At 42.5% G+C, this 21,474-nt stretch overlaps 2 protein-coding genes across 2 annotated transcripts; one reads left to right on the forward strand and one right to left on the reverse strand.

The window, feature by feature from the left end:
- Positions 1 to 10,022: 10,022 nt before the first annotated feature.
- On the forward strand, positions 10,023 to 14,510 carry LOC135511139 (transmembrane protein 178A-like). Its single transcript, XM_064932709.1, has 4 exons — positions 10,023 to 10,763; positions 12,875 to 12,988; positions 13,120 to 13,257; positions 13,370 to 14,510. Exons 1-4 carry the CDS (start codon positions 10,259 to 10,261, stop codon positions 13,615 to 13,617), a joined length of 1,005 nt encoding a protein of 334 aa, XP_064788781.1. The 5' UTR covers positions 10,023 to 10,258; the 3' UTR covers positions 13,618 to 14,510.
- thumpd2 (THUMP domain containing 2) lies at positions 14,511 to 20,168 on the reverse strand. The gene is given in 11 exon segments (XM_064932708.1): positions 14,511 to 14,737; positions 14,740 to 15,011; positions 15,142 to 15,262; positions 15,498 to 15,612; positions 15,836 to 15,907; positions 16,103 to 16,190; positions 16,318 to 16,370; positions 18,762 to 18,839; positions 18,994 to 19,409; positions 19,533 to 19,650; positions 19,971 to 20,168. Coding segments are annotated over 11 exon segments (1,560 nt in total). The 5' UTR covers positions 20,082 to 20,168; the 3' UTR covers positions 14,511 to 14,621.
- Between the last annotated feature and the right edge of the window lie 1,306 nt (positions 20,169 to 21,474).

A 21,474-nucleotide genomic window follows, 5' to 3' on the forward strand; every position in this document is an offset into this window, starting at 1 on the left:
AACTGTAATGTTTACATGAATTCTAATTATTTCCAGGGATACATAACAACCTGAAATATGTGTAGCTGACGTTCGTAATTAGTCATTAGACAGACAGTGCCTAGTGTGTCTGCACGCCACTTGTAAAGTCTTCCAGTTTTTTTAAAATAAAAAGTAAATAAATTAGATTTTTCCCCTACTGATCTATAGAAGCTACTAAATATTTTCAAAGTGAAAGAAAATCGTAGGCCATTTTCCAAATGAGTTACAAAATAAAAACTAAAATGTCTTGATTGTGTCAGTCTCCACCCCACTGAGGTGATACTTGGTGGAAGCACATTTGGCAGCCATTGCAGTTGTGAATCATTCTTAATAAGATTCTACCAACTTTGCACAACTCTTAGGAAAACATCATGTTTATCCACTGTTTTTGTCAAAATTGCTCAAGTTCAGTAAATTTGGTTGGGAATCATTAATGGACAGCAAAATTCAAACCTTGTCACTGATTTTCAAGCAGAATTAAGTCCGGACTGGAAAGCCATTCTGGTGTCTTTTGCATTAACATATGTGTAATATTTTTTTTTAAACTCTGTCCCAGGGTTGGGTTATCAGAAGATTAAGACAAGGTTCTCTAACTTTTTTTATCTGGGCTTTGCTCCTTTCATATTATTTTGATCCGGACAAACTCGCCAGTCCCTGCCGTAGACAAGCATACTCATAGCATGATGCTGCCACCATAAATACTTGAAAATACAGAGGATCAACAACATTGCCTTCACTCCACATTACTGGCCTGCATGACAAAAGGAAAAGAAGGAAGTCTGGGTAAAAAAATCACTCCAAATCATCCATTATGTTTGCGACAACAACTTTAAGTAATATGGCAAGACAACACAGCAAATCATTTTTTTTTTAACTTTTTGGCCTAAATTTAAAACTACAGGTTTGAGTCAAATCCAATGCAACACAACCCTCTGTATTTTCAAGTATTGTGGTGGCATCATGCTATGGGTTTGCTTGTCACCAGCAGGAACTGGGGAGTTTAAGGTTCAAATTAAATAAGAAAGGAGCAAAGCCCAGGTAAAACATTAGAGGAAAACCCAGTCTGTCTTCTGAAAACCTTACCCTGTGATAGTTACATTTTTCAGCTGGACAATTACACAAATGGTCATGTCAAAGACACACCAGAATGTCTTTTCAAAAGGTGTATAAAAAATGTGAAGACTGTGCAAGGGTTGTGTAGACTTTCACTAGACACTGTAGATAATGACCACATAATATTACCAATACTGACCTCTATAGTGGCGCTCAATAAGTTTTTATACTTAGAAAGTATTGTAAATATAGAGGTCAGACAGCCATGTTGATACAAATAAGAGTGAGAGAATGTCTGTGTGGGTTGTCACTACTTATCAAAGCCATAAAGTCATAAACCCCGCCTTCAATTTATCTTCTTAAAATTTGATTTGAAACCTAAACCTAACCTTAACACTGCTAACCTTATGCCTAACCTTAAATTATGAACAAAAAGCCCATTACGACTTAGTGGCTGTGGTAACTAGCGGAATCCTCTATCTAGCCAACTTGGTCTTGTCATGAAGTGCTATGCAAAAATTATGACAGACCACGCAGGTGTCAACTGCTCCAATTGGAACATAGGCTACTGTAGCTATTGTGTTACAAGTATTTATACAATGGGTGGGTCTAATCCTGAATGCTGATTGGTTAAAACCGCATTCCAGCCGGTATCTATTCAAGTTACCACCGGCCAAATCTATGACGTTAAAATGCCTATTTACTCTGTTCCATCTGACTGCACAATCCCCTGTCTCATCAACCAAGCAAGTTATACATTTGATCTCCACTCTAAAAAGCATCTAGACATTATCTCACATTTCTTTTAGACTAACATTAGTTTTCAACAGCTGAGATTTGTATAAACCTTGCTGTCTGTATCTCCGACATAGCAACAATGTTTCAATATTCAAATTCGATCTCCACCTGTCCCATAGTAATGAACGTGTCGGGAGTCGGTACGAGACACACAGACAGGAAACGTTTCTCAACCAGTCGAAATCATGAATCAGCTGGCATCATTTTTATGGATATATACAACGAATGTCAATAGAAAAAAGGTAAACCGAAAGGAAATGAAGCAGGTTTACAGTCTTTCCAGCTGCAGTTTGAAGTGATTTTGTTAGCTGTGTTGTTGGCTAGTTCCTCTGAACAACAGTGTTCTGATGAGTGAGCACATTTTCTATGCCAGGCGAAAACGAGCCTCATTAGCTCATTGTTATGGATGTACCCAAATAAATGTCTCTAGAAAACAGCTTAAACAAATGCAGCTACTTTGCTGTTATTCTGGCTGCCAGTATGGCAATCGAACGTTTAGAACGAACAACGTCCATAGATACAGGACAAAGATAATAAATGACTGGGTCGTGTCTCTGGCAACCGAACCGATAAAACGAACGACCAGCCGGCTTGGGTTGTAAGGACTAAATCTTGAGGAAGAATGAAATAGTATGAATAAATTCATCAAAATAATGTTTTTAATGAAACTACAGTGCCTTTGGAAAGTATTCAGACCCCTTGACTTTTTCCACAGTTTGTTATGTTACAGCCCTATTCTAAAATTGATTAAATTATATTTTTTTCGCCTCATCAATCTACACACAATACCCCATAATGACAAAACAAAAACAGGCTTCTAGAAATGTTTGCTAATTTATTACAAATATAAAACTGAAATATCACATTTCCATAAGTATTCTGACCCTTTACTCAGTACTTTGTTGAAGCACCTTGGCAGAGATTACATCCTTGAGTCTTCTTGGGTATGATGCTACAAGCTTGGCACACTTGGGGAGTTTCTCCTATTCTTCTCTGCAGATCCTCTCAAGCTCTGTCAGGTTGGATGGGGAGCGTTGCTGCACAGCTATTTTCAGATCTCTCCAGAGATGTTCACAAGTGGCGCAGTGGTCTAAGGCACTGCATCTCAGTGATAGAGGCGTCACTACAGACCCTGGTTCAATGCCAGGCTGTATCACAACTGGCCGTGACTGGGAGTCCCATAGGGCGGAGCACAATTGGCCCAGTGTCCCCGGGTTAGGGTTTGGCTGGGGTAGGCCATCAGTGTAAATAAGAATTTGTTCTTAACTGACTTGCCTAGTTAAATAAATAAAAAATGTTCGATCGGGTTCAAGTCCGAGCTCTGGCTGGGCCACTCAAGGACATTCAGAGACTTGCCCCGAAGCCACTCCTATGTTGTCTTGGCTTTGTGCTTAGGGTCGTTGTCTTGTTGGAAGGTGAACCTTCAACCCCAGTCTGAGGTCCTGAGCGCTCTGGAGAAGGTTTTCATCAAGGATCTCTCTGTAGTTTGCTCCGTTCATCTTTCCCTCGATCCTGACTAGTCTCCCAGTCCCTGCCGCTGAAAAACAGCCTGATGCTCCAACCACCATGCTTAAACGTAGGGATGGTGCCAGGTTTCCTCCAGACGTGATGCTTGGTATTCAGGCAAAATAGCTAAATCTTGGTTTCATCAGACAATATAATCTTGTTTCTCATGGCCTGAGAGTCTTTAGGTGCCTTTTGGCAAACTCCAAGCGGGCTGTTCTGTGCCTTTTACTGAGGAGTGGCATTCATCTTACCATAAAGGCCTGATTGGTGGAGTGTTGCAGAGATTGTTGTACTTCTGGAAGGTTCTCCAATCTCCACAGAGGAACTTTAGAGCTCTGTCAGAGTGACCATCAGGTTCTTGGTCACCTCCCTGACCAAGGCCCTTCTCACCAGATTGCTCAGTTTGGGCAGGTGGCTATCTCTAGGAAGAGACTTGGTGGTTCCAAACATCTTCCATTTAAGAATGATGAGGCCAGTGTGTTCTTGGGGACCTTCAATGCTGCAGAAATGTTTTGGTAACCTTCCCAGATCTGTGCCTCGACACAATCCTGTCTCGGAGCTCTACGGACAATTCCTTCAACCTCATGGCTTTACTTTTGCACTGACATGCACTGTCAACTGTGGGACCGTATATAGAAAGGTGTGTGCCTTTCCAAATCATGCCGCCCCAGAATTAGTGTCACTACTTCGAACTTAGTAAGCCTCCATCTTCCCTTCAATGAAAGCAAGTCTGCGTCGTCTAACACGGTGGGAAGCTCCACCAATAGGGCAACAGGACACAAGTAGACTTGATCCTTGACCTCCGCAGTCCGGATCATTCCATCTGCACCTGGTATCGTCTTCACTATCCATCCAATGGGCCATGAAGCTCGTGGTAGCTAAGGATCCACTATCATGGCTACTTTCAGTGGCAATTTTAACATGTCAATCATGGTGGGGCAAAAAATGTTTATGTGGGATGTATGCCAGCAAAGCCACCACACAACACAACATTAAACAATACATTAACTGCACTATAACGGTGACAAACGGTGCCCACAAACTGTTAGGGCCTACATACTGTAAAGCTGTCCCAACAGCAGAGTCCCAACATCAGTCCCAACACCTTACCACTGCTCCACCTGGCATCAGCGGAGCCTTGTCTGGCAGCGAAACAGTTCATTCAGCCTCATTTACTGCTTTAAAAAAACATAGCTGATATAGCTGACTTGCTTAAACAAATGTGGTTTCTACTGACAATTGAGATGTACAAACTATGGCGTAAGGGGACGACAAGGGGATAAGAGGCAATCTGTAATTTCGATTAAGACATTAATGAGCGAGATAGGACGGATGTTGTCAATATAACTATTTGTTCAGCACTTTTGAAATGTACAACGACAGAATTCAGAACATGGGCCATTTTTACAGTGTTCTCCCTGTACACCAAGTCAGAACTGTAGAATAAATAAAGGGGGCATATAAGCAGAAAATATTTGATGATTACAAATTAAATCAAATCAAAGTTTATTTGTCACGTGTGGCGAATACAACAGTGAAATGCTTACTTACAGGCTCCAACCAATAGTGCAAAAAAGGTATTAGGTGAACAATAGATAGGTAAAGAAATAAAACAACAGTAAAAAGACAGGCTATATACTGTAGCGAGGCTTAAAAAGTAACGAGGCTTCATACAGACACCGGTTAGTCAGGCTGATTGAGGTAGTATGTACAGTGGGGAGAACAAGTATTTGATACACTGACGATTTTGCAGGTTTTCTTACTTACAAAGCATGTAGAGGTCTGTAATTTTTATCATAGGTACACTTCAACTGTGAGAGACGGAATCTAAAACAAAATCCAGAAAATCACATTGTATGTTTTTTCAGTAATTAATTTGCATTTTACCGCATGACATAAGTATTTGATCACCTACCAACCAGTAAGAATTCCGGCTTTCACAGACCTGTTACTTTTTCTTTAAGAAGCCCTCCTGTTCTCCACTCATTACCTGTATTAACTGCACCTGTTTGAACTCGTTACCTTAATAAAAGACACCTGTCCACACACTCAATCAAACAGACTCCAACCTCTCCACAATGGCTAAGACCAGAGAGCTGTGTGTGACGACCCTCCCACTCTGTCTGCCGTATTCTCTCTTTGTTCTTGTTTCCTTATTAGGATGCCGGTGGGCGGAGTTGGGAGGGTCGTCAGCTACATGGGAAACACCTGGGCCAGGTGTGTCCCAGGATAAAGAGACCTCGTCCACATTCATGGAAGAGACACTCTCCATGCAGACACCTTTCTGATTTTGTTGTGTTTCTTGGTGGCCTTTTGGTTGTTTACTTTGGTACCTTCCAGCACCCTGCATTATCACATTCATGCATGCAAAACACTCACTTACACTACTGATTACTGATTACACACACCATTGTATATTATACTTAGTTACTTATTTAATAAATATATGTTTTGTTACTCCTTATCTCCAAGTTGTCTCCCTTTTGTTATGGGCTTTTAGCCGGTTCGTGACATGTGTAAAGACATCAGGGGTAAATTGTAGACCTGCACAAGGCTGGGATGGGGTCCAGGACAATAGGCAAGCAGCTTGGTGAGAAGGCAACAACTGTTGGCGCAATTATTAGAAAATTGAAGAAGTTCAAGATGACGGTCAATCACCCTCGGTCTGGGACTTCATGCAAGATCTCACCTCGTGGGGCATCAATGATCATGAAGAAGGTGAGGGATCAACCCAGAACTGCACGGCAGGACCTGGTCAATGACCTGAAGAGAGCTGGGACCACAGTCTCAAAGAAAACCTTTAGTAACACACTACGCCGTCATCGATTAAAATCCTGCAGCACACGCAAGGTCCCCCTGCTCAAGCCAGTGCATGTCCAGGCCCGTCTGAAGTTTGCCAATGACCATCTGGATGATCCAGAGGTAATGTGGTCTGATGAGACAAAAATAGAGCTTTTTGGTCTAAACTCCACTCGCTGTGTTTGGAGAAAGAAGAAGGATGAGTACAACCCCAAGAACACCATCCCAACCGTGAAGCATGGAGGTGCAAACATCATTCTTTGGGGATGCTTTTCTGCAAAGGGGACAGGACGACTGCACCGTATTGAGGGGAGGATGGATGGGGCCATGTATCGCAAGATCTTGGCCAACAACCTCCTTCCCTCAGTAAGAGCATTGAAGATGGGTCATGGCTGGATATTCCAGCATGACAACGACCCGAAACACACAGCCAGGGCAACTAAGGAGTGGCTCCGTAAGAAGCATCTCAAGGTCCTGGAGTGGCCTAGCCCGTCTCCAGACCTGAACCCAACAGAAAATCCTTGGAGGGAGCTGAAAGTCTGTAATGCCCACCGACAGCCCCGAAACCTGAAGGATCTGGAGAAGGTCTGTATGGAGGAGTGGGCCAAAATCCCCACTGCAGTGTGTGCAAACCTGGTCAAGAACTACAGGAAACGTATGATCTCTGTAATTGCAAACAAAGGTTAAGTTCTGCTTTTCTGATGTATCAAATACTTATGTCATGCAATAAAATGCAAATTAATTACTTAAAAATCATACAATGTGATTTTCTGGATTTTTGTTTTAGATTCCGTCTCTCACAGTTGAAGTGTACCTATGATAAAAATTACAGACTTCTACATGCTTTGTAAGTAGGAAAACCTGCAAAATCGGCAGTGTATCAAATACTTGTTCTCCCCACTGTACATGTAGATATGGTTAAAGTGACTATGCATATATGATGAACAGAGTAGCAGTAGCGTAAAAGAGGGGGTTGGCGGGTGGTGGGTGGGACACAATGCAGATAGCCCAGTTAGCCAATGTGTGGGAGCACTGGTGGTCGGCCAAATTGAGGTAGTATGTACATGTATAGCTAAAGTGACTATGCATATATGATAAACAGAGAGTAGCAGCAGCGTAAAAAAGAGGGGGTGGGGGGAACAATACAAATAGTCCGGGTAGCCATTTGATTACCTGTTCAGGAGCCTTATGGCTTGAGGGAAAAACTGTTGAAAAGCCTTTTTTGACCTAGACTTGGCACTCCGGTACCACTTGCCATGCGGTAGTAGAGAGAACAGTCTATGACTGGGGTGGCTGGGGTCTTTGACAATTTTTAGGGGCTTCCTCTGACACCGCCTGGTGTAGAGGTCCTGAATGGCAGGCATCTTAGCCCCAGTGATGTACTGGGCCGCACGCACTACCCTCTGTGCAACCAGTCAGGATGCTCTCGATGTTGCAGCTGTAGAACCTTTTGAGGATCCTAGGACCCATGCCAAATCTTTTTAGTTTTCTGAGGGGCAATAGGCTTTGTCATGCCCTCTTCACGACTGTCTTGGTGGGTTTGGACCATTCTAGTTTGATGTTGATGTGGACACTGAGGAACTTGAAGCTCTCAACCTGCTCCACTACAGCCCAGTCGATGAGAATGGGGGTGTGCTCGGTCCTCCTTTTCCTGTAGTCCACAATCACCTCCATAGTCTTGGTTACATTTCTCTAAAACAGGTTATAGGCTACATGTGCACCACCAAGTCAGAACAGTAGGGGAAATTAAGAGGTGAAAATAGACCAAATTATTCAGGTGAGGCACATGGGCTACTAACAGCTTACTACACAATATACACTTAGTATTACTTTCTTAACTACAGTATACATTTCTCCCTGGCATATTACATCATTTATGCAGCAGCATACAAGACATTTATGGACTCACCTTGTGCTGTGCTCACTTGAATAGGAAGGTGGCGTGGCGGTCCTTCGTGGGCAAATTTTGTTATCAAACTTTGTTGTCAAAGTCTGGCATTCTCTGGATTGATGGTGCTTTCAAGACAACTGGGAACTCGAAGAAAAAAAATCAAGGTTGAATCATGATGACGTCAGTGATCTTCTGGTCGTAGCTTTAGAAAGAGGCCCGAATTCCCGATTTACAATTCAGAGTTGGATGAGAGTTCAAAACGTATTTTCAAAGTCGTAGCTCATAGCTAGAGTTCCCAGCTGTCTTGAACTCACAGTTAGCCACTGATTCCTTCCAAACCACTCATTGTTGAATTTACGATTTCCAACTTGTTGTGGAATGTTTATGTCCAATGGCCAATGAGCACCGATACGTTTTATCTATAATTTCTCTTCATTATTTCTCTTCATATGACAAGGATTAAAAAGGATTTGCCAGTAGATTGTCGACATGGTTCATGATGATGACTGCTAGGTAAGATTTTGAAAGTTTGACATGATCAGTCCAATCAAAGCTACTGCATATATAATGTGATTTGAGGTAATTTTATCTGTGGTCAATGAACATGAGGCTTCTTGGATGGGCACTTCTAATGTTGCAGCACCCAAGGGGCTTGAATTTTCGAAATCTCCATATTTTCTGCTGTCTTGCCACACTGCCACAGAAAGCACTGAGCTAGGCTGAAACACCTACATTTTGGAGCTCCCTTACTCAAGAAAACCATGTTTGTATGCGGCTTTATTAACTCAATGATATATATATTTTTCCCATTGTTTGCAAACTGATATGTGACAAGTATTAAAGACAAAATAACATGCAAAACAGGCAAGCCCCCCCCAAAAATGCCCTTGAAGCTGGTGATTGGAGGATATATTGGCACAATGTGGTCTCGGGCCTAACAACACCCGTGCCAATATATCCTCAAAACACCAGCTTCTCGGGCATTATCATTTAATTAAAGAGCACCCTTGTTCTCAATTCCACCCTGTGGTGACATGGCAGAGTAGCCTACTATGCAGTCTGAGTTGGGAAGAGGAATAGCCTTGTGTAGGACTGTCTGTCACTGAGGCTGCTTGCCAATACACCCCATAAATGCTTTTACGTTTTTTAATTAGTTTATTATAATTTATTTATGCAAGTCTACAAATGCAAGGAAAGCTTTGATTTTACGTTAACGTCTGCCTGCCTCACTGAACCAAACAGTAGAATAAATATCCGCTGAATACTCTGGACAGGAATCCAGCCTTTAATTTCATGGATGGTTGTTCAACAGTAGGGAAGAGATTAACCGTGCACCTATGTCAACACACCCGTGAGAAAAAAAGTTGGAGGGGTAAAAAGGTGAAAGTCAAACTCAGTCAATATTGATTAAAGACAGACAGCTAAGAACGCTTTATTGAAGCTTCACTCCTATTGATGTACTTGCTCTTACTTTACAGAAGGCCTTTGATACATCGGGCTCTGCTGAGTGCATAGGAACAAATCAACAACACCCACTGAATGAGAAGCCAAATATACCTGTGTTAATGAATCTTCATAAGTGCACCATGTTCTGAGATGTCCATGTCCCCGTATCTGCTAATGAAGCAGACTGGGAGAGGAAGGGAGCCTCCTCTGCACAATGTCTCTGACCATGTTGCAGCATCATGTTAATCATTAGCCTAAATAGACTATTTTAATGGACTGTGTTGAAGTGTTTGTTCTGTGTTTCAACTATGATATCACTAAAGAAATGATGAAAAACACATATAGGTTATGATAATGACAAGAAACGTTGTTGCTATTAAAAATAATTATAATATATTTATATTATAATAAGTAGTAGTGGTGTTATCATGACTCTTGTGCCACAGGGACTTTTATTAATAGCCACGCGCTGCTGCGCTGACAGAATGATTGACATTTCATCGCGCGCTCTGTGCGCGGTACCTGTTTTAATCCCGCAAGACTGGATATCCGAAGCACAGCACACAGAGAGTCGACCGCGCACAGGTTACAGATAAACACACCTCATCCCACATTTATAGGATACACTGAAGTCAGGGAGTCGACGAAGTGGGAGAGCAGGAACACGAGTCAGGTTATTCTTGTGCCTGCACCCAGTCGGAGATGCCAGGACTTTACAGCCTTTTCGGCATCATGTAGGACAGGATGAAGCCCTGCACACCCGTGTTGATTCGGAGGAGTGAAGTGGACGGAGTGACAGATGCTTCCTTGACCAACTCTTCAAATGTTGATGACCGAAAGATGGAGAAACAGACCTTGGTGACAGCTATCAGTTTGTCCATGAGCCTGGCGTCACTGGTGCTTCTCATCACCGCTATCATGACTGACCACTGGTACGAGACGGACACCACACGGCACAGGCAGAACTGCGACCAGTTCGGTCCAGACGCCAACGAACACAAGAACCGGTTGATGCCCATCTATCACCTGCCCCTGATGGACAGCAGCAATCCTCGGAGGAACCAGGCGCTGCTCCGGGCGATCCACGTCGGGAGTAGAGAGGAGCTCCTGGAAAATTGGAGGTCCATTTTGGGAATGGGAATTTTAGAAACGGAATGCGGGCGCCCCATTTTCTCCACTTACTCTGGACTTTGGAGGAAATGTTATTATCTAGGAAAGGACAAGGACATCGACAACCTCATATCCAAGGGTAAGAGATGCGGTAGGGAATTTGACCCGGGGCCCAGTGCGGTGCAGTGAAACCGCATCCCTTGGAGATATTACTTAACATCCGACCCAATATACAGGCCTATAACTTTCCTGAAAGAAATAGTAGGCCTTTTTGTAAATGCATGCAATGCTGTTCAATGGTCATTTCAATTAATGATATATCCATTGATCCTTGAAAAAAAGTCATGAGTTTAGTAGGCTACAACTGACTTAAACCCATTATAACCCAAAATGTAGTTGTTTTTGTTGTAATTTCAGTGTTTGTAAACAAATGATGTATAGCTTCAAAACATGTTTTAAACTATCATGTTGTCCTCTGAGATTATGTGTGGGTCTAGCCCATCTGTAAGCCATGGTTGTATATATTTGTGTCCATAACACATCTATTAATTTGGATAACCACTATGGCTTATGTGTGTAGAGAGGTTGCATGCGTGGTGGAGTGTGTCCACCATACAGACCTCAGAGAAGCTCTCTGATCTGATCAGTTTCAGACTGCATCTGTCAGAAATCAAGGTCATTACATTTGACCTGACACCAAAGCCATTCTAGGAAGCTTTGGATGTGTTCAATATACATTATATTTCTATGATCTATGATCTATATCTATCATTTGCATGAGGATAGAACATGATATCAATATGAATATATGTGAATAGATTAATGGGCGCCTTCTGTACATAACATGCTGTGAACTCAATCAATTGGAAACTTGCTCAAAAGCTCGAAATCGTGGAGTTGAGTTTGGTCAGCTAGGGTTCTCAAATAAAAAATGAGTGTACCAATTAATATAGTGACATTGTAAATGTCAGTAGGCCAACTTTTTGTAATATTGGTATATAGTTTGCAGAAGGGGAGCAGTTCAGATCCCTGCCATACTTAATGCCACAATTCTACTGAATTACAGTTAATATAAGGAAATCAGTCAATTGAATAAGGCCCTAATCTATGGATTTCACATGACTGGGCCAAGGTGCAGCCATGGGGTGGGCCTGGGAGGACACAAACCCTCACCACTTGGGAGCCAGGCCCAGCCAATCAGAATGAGCTTTTTCACAAAGGGATATATTACAGACAGAAATACCCCTAATATTCATCAGCAGTCCGGGTAGCTGTCTCAGACGATCCCACAGGTGAAGAAGCCTGATGTGGAGGTCTTTGGCAGGTGTGGTTACACGTGATCTGTGGTTGTGAGTCTGGTTGGACGTACTACCAAATTCATTAAAATGATGTTGGAGGCAGCATATGATAAAGAAAATAGCATTAAATTCTCTGGCAATAGCTCAGGTGGACTATCTTGCAGTCAGCAAGTTAATAGCACTTTTTCTCAAAACTTGAGACATTGGCGGCATTGTGTTGGGTTACAAAACTGCACATTTTTTTGTGACCTTTTATTGTCCCCAGCACAAGGTGAACCTGTGTAATGATCATGCTGTTTAATCGGCTTCTTGATATGCCACACCTGTCAGGTGGATGGATTATCTTGGCAAAGATGAAATGCTCACTAACAGGGATGTAAACACATTTGTGCACAAAATTTGAGAGAAATAAGCTTTTTGTGCGTATGGAACATTTCTGGGATCAGTTATTTCAGATCATGTAAAATGGGACCAACACTTTACATGTTGCGTTTATATTGTTGTTCAGTACACATCACTCCAAAACATGTTAGTTATCAGAGATGTAGTAGACCTACTTGGGTTGGTGCGGCATTTCCACGTTTGGCTTTTACTAGTCGAGGAGGTAAAATCTGCCATCTTGTGGGTAAAATTCTAACTTACAGCCTCTAAAACCCTATTATGAAGTCTGTTCACATGACATGTAGGTCTGAATATCAAAGTAAACCTTATCGTGTACGAGACTATACCATAGCAACTAATTATATAGAGTTAAGATGCTAGAATAAATCATGGCATTAAAGTGAAAGTAGACCCCCTTGGGCTTTATAAACTCTAGAAACAGGGGAGTCTACTTAATAAATGAGTACAGCTTTTCTCAAGACAACTGTCCTTGAGAAACACTTGCCCTTTTCTATATTTTGGCCTTAACCTGATACACATTATGTTCACACAAGTTATTGTCTTTGTGCAGGTATAGCCCAGCGATGCACCATCATCAAGTACCATTTCTCCCAGCCCATACGGCTCCGCAACATCCCTCTCAACCTGACCCGCACCATCCAGCAGGACGAGTGGCACCTCTTACGTAAGATCCTTTTCTCATTATGAAAGAGGTTCCCTGATGGGCCTGATTCATTCAGACATCCTATTACTCTCCCACTATCTTCCATTCAAAAGGAGGGCATATATTCATTTACATTTACTTCCCGATGTCAGACCTGCGGCGGATCACAGCAGGGTTTCTAGGCATGGCGGCAGCCGTTCTGTTGTGTGGCTGCATCGTGGCGTCTGTCAGCTTCGCCTGGGAGAAGTCTCTCACTCAGCACGTCTCTGGGCTGCTCTTTCTCATGGCAGGTACTGTTACACCCCCCCCCAAAATCACCTGATTGTGATAGTCCGTTTTCTTAAACAACTGATTTTTCTTGCACATTCTCCTCCTCTCTTTGCGGTCCCTCTTCCTTCTTAGGGATCTTCAGCACCATCTCCCTGTGTACCTACGCGGCCAATGTGTCCTATGACCTGGCCAGGGTCCCTCCCTTCATCTACGGGCTGCCTGCTGACGTGGAGCATGGCTACAGCTGGTCCAGCTTCTGTGCCTGGCTCAGTCTGGGGTTGACGGTGACATCTGGATGCCTGTGCACCACCTTCCCCATCCTCAGCTGTAGCAGCAGCAAAGCCCAGCAGGGCAAGGGTGCCCCCAACACCGGTGTCTGACACACCTTGCTGCGTTTGATATACACTTTGCTGTGTGTTACACACATACACTGAGCTGCAGCAAGGGCTTGTAGGAAGAAAGAGTCTAATATGTCTGTGTCCGACACACCCCTTTACTGTGTCGGACACACCCCTTTACTGTGTCGGACACACCTCTTACTGCATCTTTCACATCAACAGCCTGCTGACCAAGCCCATCCCCAGACATCTGTCTGACACTGCTGCAGCAGGCGCCTGGGACTAACATTGACTCCTATGTTTTCAGGGTGACAACCCTTCTGAGTGCTTCTACTAGACCCTGCATCTAAATCTAGGTTACCTCCATGGAGCAAAACATCCTGGAATTGTGGAAGTATTGAACCATCAATGTTGGCTTCACCCCTGCATTCAGGCTTTGTCTGGGGCCTTTATGCAATTATGTCTGTGATTCAGCCTACTGCTACATTTCCATATTTCCTATGTGTGATCAGAATTCAGTGTCATGCAAATAACTGTCAAATCACTGGTGGGAAAACAGAGGCCTTGACGTGTCATTAAAAATGATAGAAAGTTATTTGAAAGGAAAATAACTATAAAAAAGAAGATTGAATTTCTAGAAAGATGTGGCTCAAACTGACAAGATGTGGCTCAAACCCCCCCCCCCCCATCAATGGTTATCAACCCCTGATCCTCCCAGTGGAACCTGAGCGGAGTGTATTTACCTTAGTCTCAGTGGATGTATTCTGTCATCTAATCGCAGACAGTGTATAATTGTTGGATGTGAGTCGTTGTCTGATTGGGTAAATAGAGCGGCAGAATTTCAGACTCCTGAGAAGTGAAACTCAAGAACTATGCATTATTTCCTTCCACCATTAACAAAGTAATTGGAAATATAGAATAAAAGTAGTAACACATTTGGGTTTGACATTCTATGACATTTAAGCATTTCTCTTCATTTTGTGGTAGTACAGTACACGTCGGTAAAATTCTCACCATGCCAAATTGATACAGTGATGTTCTGTGTTTCACAGGTGGTATTGTCTTTGAAGTGTGTGTGAATGTCTCTTGAATCCAGTGTATCCATCTCCTAAAAGTCTCACTCGGGCTCCACTATGCAGGGGTTGAGTGTGTGTATACAGTGAGGTCCACTGAGTGTGGTAGTAGCAGTCAGTATCTTGACATACTTGTGAATAAGAGCGTCTATAGCTCCCAGGCTCACTCTGTGGTAGCTTAGGGGCTGCAGTGAGGGGAAAAGGCTTGGGGTATGGGAGGGGTCCACATCCCCTCCTAATCCCACCCCAGTCCCCTCTCCCTGGGTGTGTGAGGTTACTGGTCTGGGGGTCATGCTTTTCTTCAGCAGGCAGGAGAGCTGGGGACTAAGCAGCAAAACCAGGGTCCCACCCACACGGAGAACTCTGAAAAAACATGATTAATATAAATCAATCAATAAGCAATTCCTTTCTCAACTTTTGCTGTATCCTGAATGTTTATTTGAGCAATTATGAAATTGGGATACGTGATACTACAGTTAGCTAAATACAACACCTTTCCATCTCTCTCACAATCACTGGAAGTGAGGCAGCCATGTCAGTCTTGGTGCCAAACTTCTTCCCAAAAGGGACGTCACAGACAACGACATCCACACTACAGGAAGGCAGTGGAATCTCTTCACAGAAATGAGGAAAACGAGGAGGAATGAATTAAATCAGGAAATCATGCAGAATAATTTACTGCATTGTGGGGAAACAAATACCATAATACCTACAGTATATCAGGGACAACTGCTACATGTATTAAAACACCTCATTTGATCTACAGTACATACGTCAGAATTAACCACATTTTTATGAAGTCATACATGACAAATGGTCATAAACAGCATACTTCACAATAACTCCTACCCTTGGATGATGCCTGCAGCAGCTGCACCCTATCCCCAAACTTTGCAAACTCCACATTCTGATCAGCTTTCACTAACTGAGACTCATCAATGTCCAGACCCAGGAAAAAGGCATCCTGTTTAGAGAGAAAAAAAAACACTATGAATTTCTGAACAAAACAACATATTTAAGTGGAATTATACAAATGTAATGGAATTACAAAAGGATCAGCATGTTTACAACATATTTCTGTCAATTACATCCCTTAACTACATCCACATCAAAAATCTAACACAAGCATCCCACATGACATAAAATTAAAATGGGATCAATATAAAAGGTTCCCTCAGAAGACTCACCTGATATTCATGTGCAGCTTCCAGTAGAATAGTTCCCACTCCACACATCGGGTCTATCACACAAGAGCCAGGCTGGTAGAGAGAGGAGAGAATACATTCAGAACACACTAGGCCAAGCGACGGTGTGAGAAGAGAACAAAATAGTTGGCCCTTTTGATGTTAGCACAGAACCTCAGAACACAACCAAACATCAAAGAGAGGAAGATGAGACCAAACACGTGAGTTGGAGGGAGGAACTCCTTCCATGCCATGAGGTAGCTACAGTACCTTGATGTCTGACAGAGAAGCCATGGCCCAGGCTATAGTGGATCTCAGCCCAGTAGTCTTTATATAACTCCGGTTGGCTAAAGGAAGCCTGGCGAGAAAGAGGGAAGCATACACTATTAGACATAGTCAACTAGAAGAGATATCCAGAAGGAAATAGACATTGACTACAGTTGTCGACACAGAGGGCAAGAACAGGTTCTGATCATGTCACCAACCTGAGGAGAGGTATCCCGAGGACACAGTGGTCATCACTCATATACACATTCACCTACAGAGGAAACACATGATAAACAGTGCATTCGGAAAGTATTCTGAACCCTTGACTTTTTCCACATTTTGTTACGTTACATCCTTGTTCTAAATTGAATCAATGAATTACCTTCACACAATACCCCACAACGACAAAGCGAAAACAGGTTTTTAGACATTTTTTGCAAATTTATCAAAACAAAACCTATTTATATAAGTATTCAGACCTTTAGCTATGAGACTTGAAATTGAGCTCAGGTGCATCCTGTTTCCATTGATCATCCTTGAGATCTTTCTACAACTTGATTGGAGTCCACCTGTGGTAAATTCAATTGATCGAACAACGATTTCAAAAGGGCACAAACCTGTCTATATAAAGGTCCCACAGTTGACAGTGCATGTCAGAGCAAAAACCAAGCAATGAGGTCGAAGGAATTGTCCATAGAGCTCTGAGACAGGATTCTGTCGAGGCACGGATCTGGGGAAGGGTGCCAAAACATTTCTGCAGTATTGAAGATCCACAAGAACACAGTGCCTCCATCATTCTTAAATTGAAGTAGTTTGGAACCACCAAGACTCTTCCTAGAGCTGGCCGCCCGGCCAAACTGAGCAATCGGGGGAGAAGGTCCTTGGTCAGGGAGGTGACCAAAAACCCTGATGGTCACTTTGAAAGAGCTACAGAGTTTCTCTATGGTGACGGGAGAAACTTACAGAAGGACAACAATCTCTGCAGTAGTTCACCAATCAGGCCTTTGTGGCAGAGTGGCCAGATGGAAGCTCCTCAGTAAAAGGCACACGACAGCCTGCTTGGAGTTTGCCAAAAGGCACCTAACGACTCTCAGACCATGAGAAACAAGATTGTCCAGTCTGATGAAATCAAGAAGTGAACTCTTTGGCCTGAATGCCAAGCGTCACACCTGGAGGAAACCTAGCACCATCCCTACGGTGAAGCATGGTGGTGGCAGCATCATGCTGTTGGGATGTATTTCAGGGGCAGGGACTGGGAGACTAGTCCGGATCGAGGGAAAGCTGAACGGAGCAAACTACAGAGAGATCCTTAATGAAAACCTGATCCAGAGCGCTCAGGACCTTAGACTGGAGTGAATGTTCACCTCAAGCAGCACGACACGATCTCCTTCGCATATAGTTGATCAGGCTGTTGATTGTGGTCTGTGGAATTTTGTCCCACTCCTCTTCAATAGCTGTGCAAAGTTGCTGGATATTGGCGGGAACTGGAACACGCTGTCGTACTTGTTGAGCAACCCCCAGAGCATCCCAAAACATGCGCAATGGGTGACATGTCTGGTGAGTATGCAGGCCATGGAAGAAAATCGAATTTGATTTATCACAGGCGCCAAATACAACACCTTACCGTGAAATGCTTACTTACAAGCCATTAACCAACAATGCAGTTAAGAAAATAGAGTTAAGAACATATTTACTGGGATATTTTCAGCTTCCAGGAATTGTGTACAGATGACACATGAGGTGATGGTGGCAGATGAATGGCACGACAATGAGACTCAGGATCTCATCATGGCATCTCTGTGCATTCAAATTGCCATCAACAATTGTTTATTGTCCATAGCTTATGCCTGTCCATACCATAACCCCACGGCTACCATTGGGCACTCTGTTCACACCGTTGACATCAGCAAATAGCTCCATACAGGTGGTCTGTGGTTGTAAACCCGGTTGGAAGTACTGCCAAACTCTAAAATGACACTGGAGGCAGCTTATGGCAGAGAAACGAACATTCAATTCCAACTTTGCATTTATTTTTGTTCAGTGTATAAACAGTATAGTCAACATGCCTGACTGCAGAAAATTTAAATGGACTTTGACACCTGGCATGGTCAGACAAAGAAATATGAGAATCTCCTCACAGGTTGTGGTAATCATCCAATTATGGTTATGGCAAAATTAATATAACCTCCAGATTACCTCCATGTTAGGGCGATGACCATGTACGGTTAACATTACCTCCATGTTAGGGCGATGACCACGTACGGTTAACATTACCTCCATGTTAGGGTGATGACCATGTACGGTTAACATTACCTCCATGTTAGGGTGATGACCAGTACGGTTAACATTACCTCCATGTTAGGGTGATGACCATGTACGGTTAACATTACCTCCATGTTAGGGTGATGACCATGTACGGTTAACATTACCTCCATGTTAGGGTGATGACCATGTACGGTTAACATTACCTCCATGTTAGGGTGATGACCATGTACGGTTAACATTACCTACATGTTAGGGTGATGACCCGTACGGTTAACATTACCTCCACGTTAGGGTGATGACCATGTACGGTTAACATTACCTCCATGTTAGGGTGATGACCATGTACGGTTAACATTACCTCCATGTTAGGGTGATGACCATGTATGGTTCATATTACCTCCAGATCTGGTTTCCTCAGGTCCACTCTCCAGCCTAGCTGTCTGCTCGCCGCTGTTCCAATGATCCTACTCAGATCCTAGACAGACACCATCACAAACAGGACAAAGTCAAATCCTCCTCTATCACCTCATAAAAGAACACCTGTTCTTATATGCATTTTGCTTCATAGGTTGAAGGTCCATTAAGAAGCAAAGATGTGACAAATACCTTCTCTCCTCCAAAGTGCATACCTGGGGAGAGAAAAGTCTGGACAGGGCCCCACTGCACCGACAGTTCACTCTGAAAGACACTGTGGATGTCTTTCTGTCACGGCTGCCTTCTATACGGTTCTCTTCATCTTTGTCTCCTGCAATACAGTTTACACTTCCAGAGTCTTCTGTTGATGAAATGTGATCCTTGCTTAGTCCCAATTCTCGTCTCTCCCCCCCTAGTCCCAGCTTCTGTGTTCCATTTGGCCCGTTACAAGTTGACCCCTCAACACCACTCTCTTCCTCCATCTTCCTCTTCCTCCCCGGTAGGGCCAGGCTCAAGGTACAGTCGCTTCTCATCATCAGGTCTCTCTGCAGGCATCTCCATGACAACACAGCTCTGGTCCAGTCACTTCCATCACCCATGAGCCTTGACTGGATACCAGATGGTGTTTTAGCTGAGTGTGACAGAAAAATAACCACAGTAAAAATATAAAGACCTGTGCAAACCATTTAATTGCAGCTTCATACTTTTAAATCAGGGAGGATAAATATTCATAGAGAATATTTGGTAGGCTTACCTGTAGGGGCCGGGAGTCGCTTTAGAAGTAGAAACAGCCTCTCTGCACATTTCAGCTCCCTCACTTGCTTTATTTCAAAAGAGGTGGTGAAGAACACTTTTCCATGGATGTGATCCACCTAAACAATACACATTATTTAGTGCAAACTAAGAATTCCCTAACATATATCCATGTCAACAACATGAACTTAACAGTTGTTAATAAGAAAAGATTAATAGAGAGCCAGGATGTATGATTGGCTTTTTTCCAAGCAGTCAACCTATGCAATATGCATGCGCAGTCAGCGGCCTGGCTTCCGGCTAGTTAAGAGGAAGACCATTTTATATAAACGGTATTACTTTATTGGCTAGTGTTTCATATAAATTCATTGCACATTATTACTACCGTTAGCTACACGAATACTGTAGCCTGGAACTAACTTATGTCTTGACTACTCACATCTTTGGCTGCAAGTTTGGTCTTCACCTCCTGAATCAGGAAAGGCTCCATGCCGTTCCCTGCGGTACAATACAACTTTAGAGCAGCACACTGACAATTTGAGTCGTTCATACTGTCGAGTTTAGAAATGCTAAGCTATAAACGTAAAACTCGAAATCTCCATGCCAGTACCTACGTGGGCTGCCATGTTGTTTTGTTTACACGGAAACGGAAATACCGAAGAGGCAACTGGTTATTTCCGCGACGACCAGCAGAGGTTGCTTTAGCACTACAAAAGAGCCTCAATAACACAACTGACAATTGCTAGTTACCGCAATCACAAAGTCATAAACCCCGCCTATTTCTAAAATGTATCAGTTATTTTAAACATAACCTTAAGCACACGGTTAACCTTATGCCCAACACTAACCTTAGATTAAGATCAAAAAGCAAATTTGTGTTTTCATCATTTTTTTTTTACGATATAGCCAACTTTGACTGTGGCTGTGGTAACTAGTGATAACCCTGAGAGTTGGTTTATTTATAAAAGTGAATAATGCCATGTAAGGAAATAGCACTTTACGAATGTTTCTGTGTATCATCTTTTGAATGTGCCAGAGTTGCTCATACATTTTCATGTAGATGTGCATGATCACATAGAAGGCATCCAAATAAAATGCATCAATACTTAAATGGATGATCTGTTTGGGAGAGTGTTATAAGTTGAGCCATTTTTTACATTCAGTATGACTCCGTCAAGGGAAATATAGTATTATTTCTAACAAAGATACCTACATAGATTTCAGGATGTATTGGTTTATTTATAAAAGTGAATAATGCCATGTAAGGAAATAGCACTTTACGAATGTTTCTGTGTATCATCTTTTGAATGTGCCAGAGTTGCTCATACATTTTCATGTAGATGTGCATGATCACATAGAAGGCATCCAAATAAAATGCATCAATACTTAAATGGATGATCTGTTTGGGAGAGTGTTATAAGTTGAGCCATTTTTTACATTCAGTATGACTCCGTCAAGGGAAATATAGTATTATTTCTAACAAAGATACCTACATAGATTTCAGGATGTATTGTATTCCTGGAAATAAACATGACAGTTTACAAAACATAGCTTGTGAAGAAATGTTTTTAAAAGTATCCTACCTTGTATTTGGGGTCAGTTGAAAATAAGGACCGGGTAAGTTGAGAGCCCTACACTTTTCTGTACTGTATTAAATATTACCTTTTGAAAACCATGTCTATCTTTATTTCCAAAACACAATTCATCACAATCATTTTTGTTTGTATTTTAATCATTTTCTTAATCATCATTCGTTAACACAGGCGTAACACCTAAAAACATTTGTGTACTGTTTTAAACACTTCGAATAGGCCAGGGCCTGGTGTTACCTTATATCCCAGCGATAATGTCTTGCTTTAGAAAACACTTACATTGGCTAAACTTACCCCAAGGTACACTTTTGACCTATATTAGCCCCTACAGTTACAAGGATGCACTTTCAT

Source organism: Oncorhynchus masou, chromosome 23, assembly GCF_036934945.1.
Source record: "Oncorhynchus masou masou isolate Uvic2021 chromosome 23, UVic_Omas_1.1, whole genome shotgun sequence".
Classification (NCBI taxonomy): domain Eukaryota; kingdom Metazoa; phylum Chordata; class Actinopteri; order Salmoniformes; family Salmonidae; genus Oncorhynchus; species Oncorhynchus masou.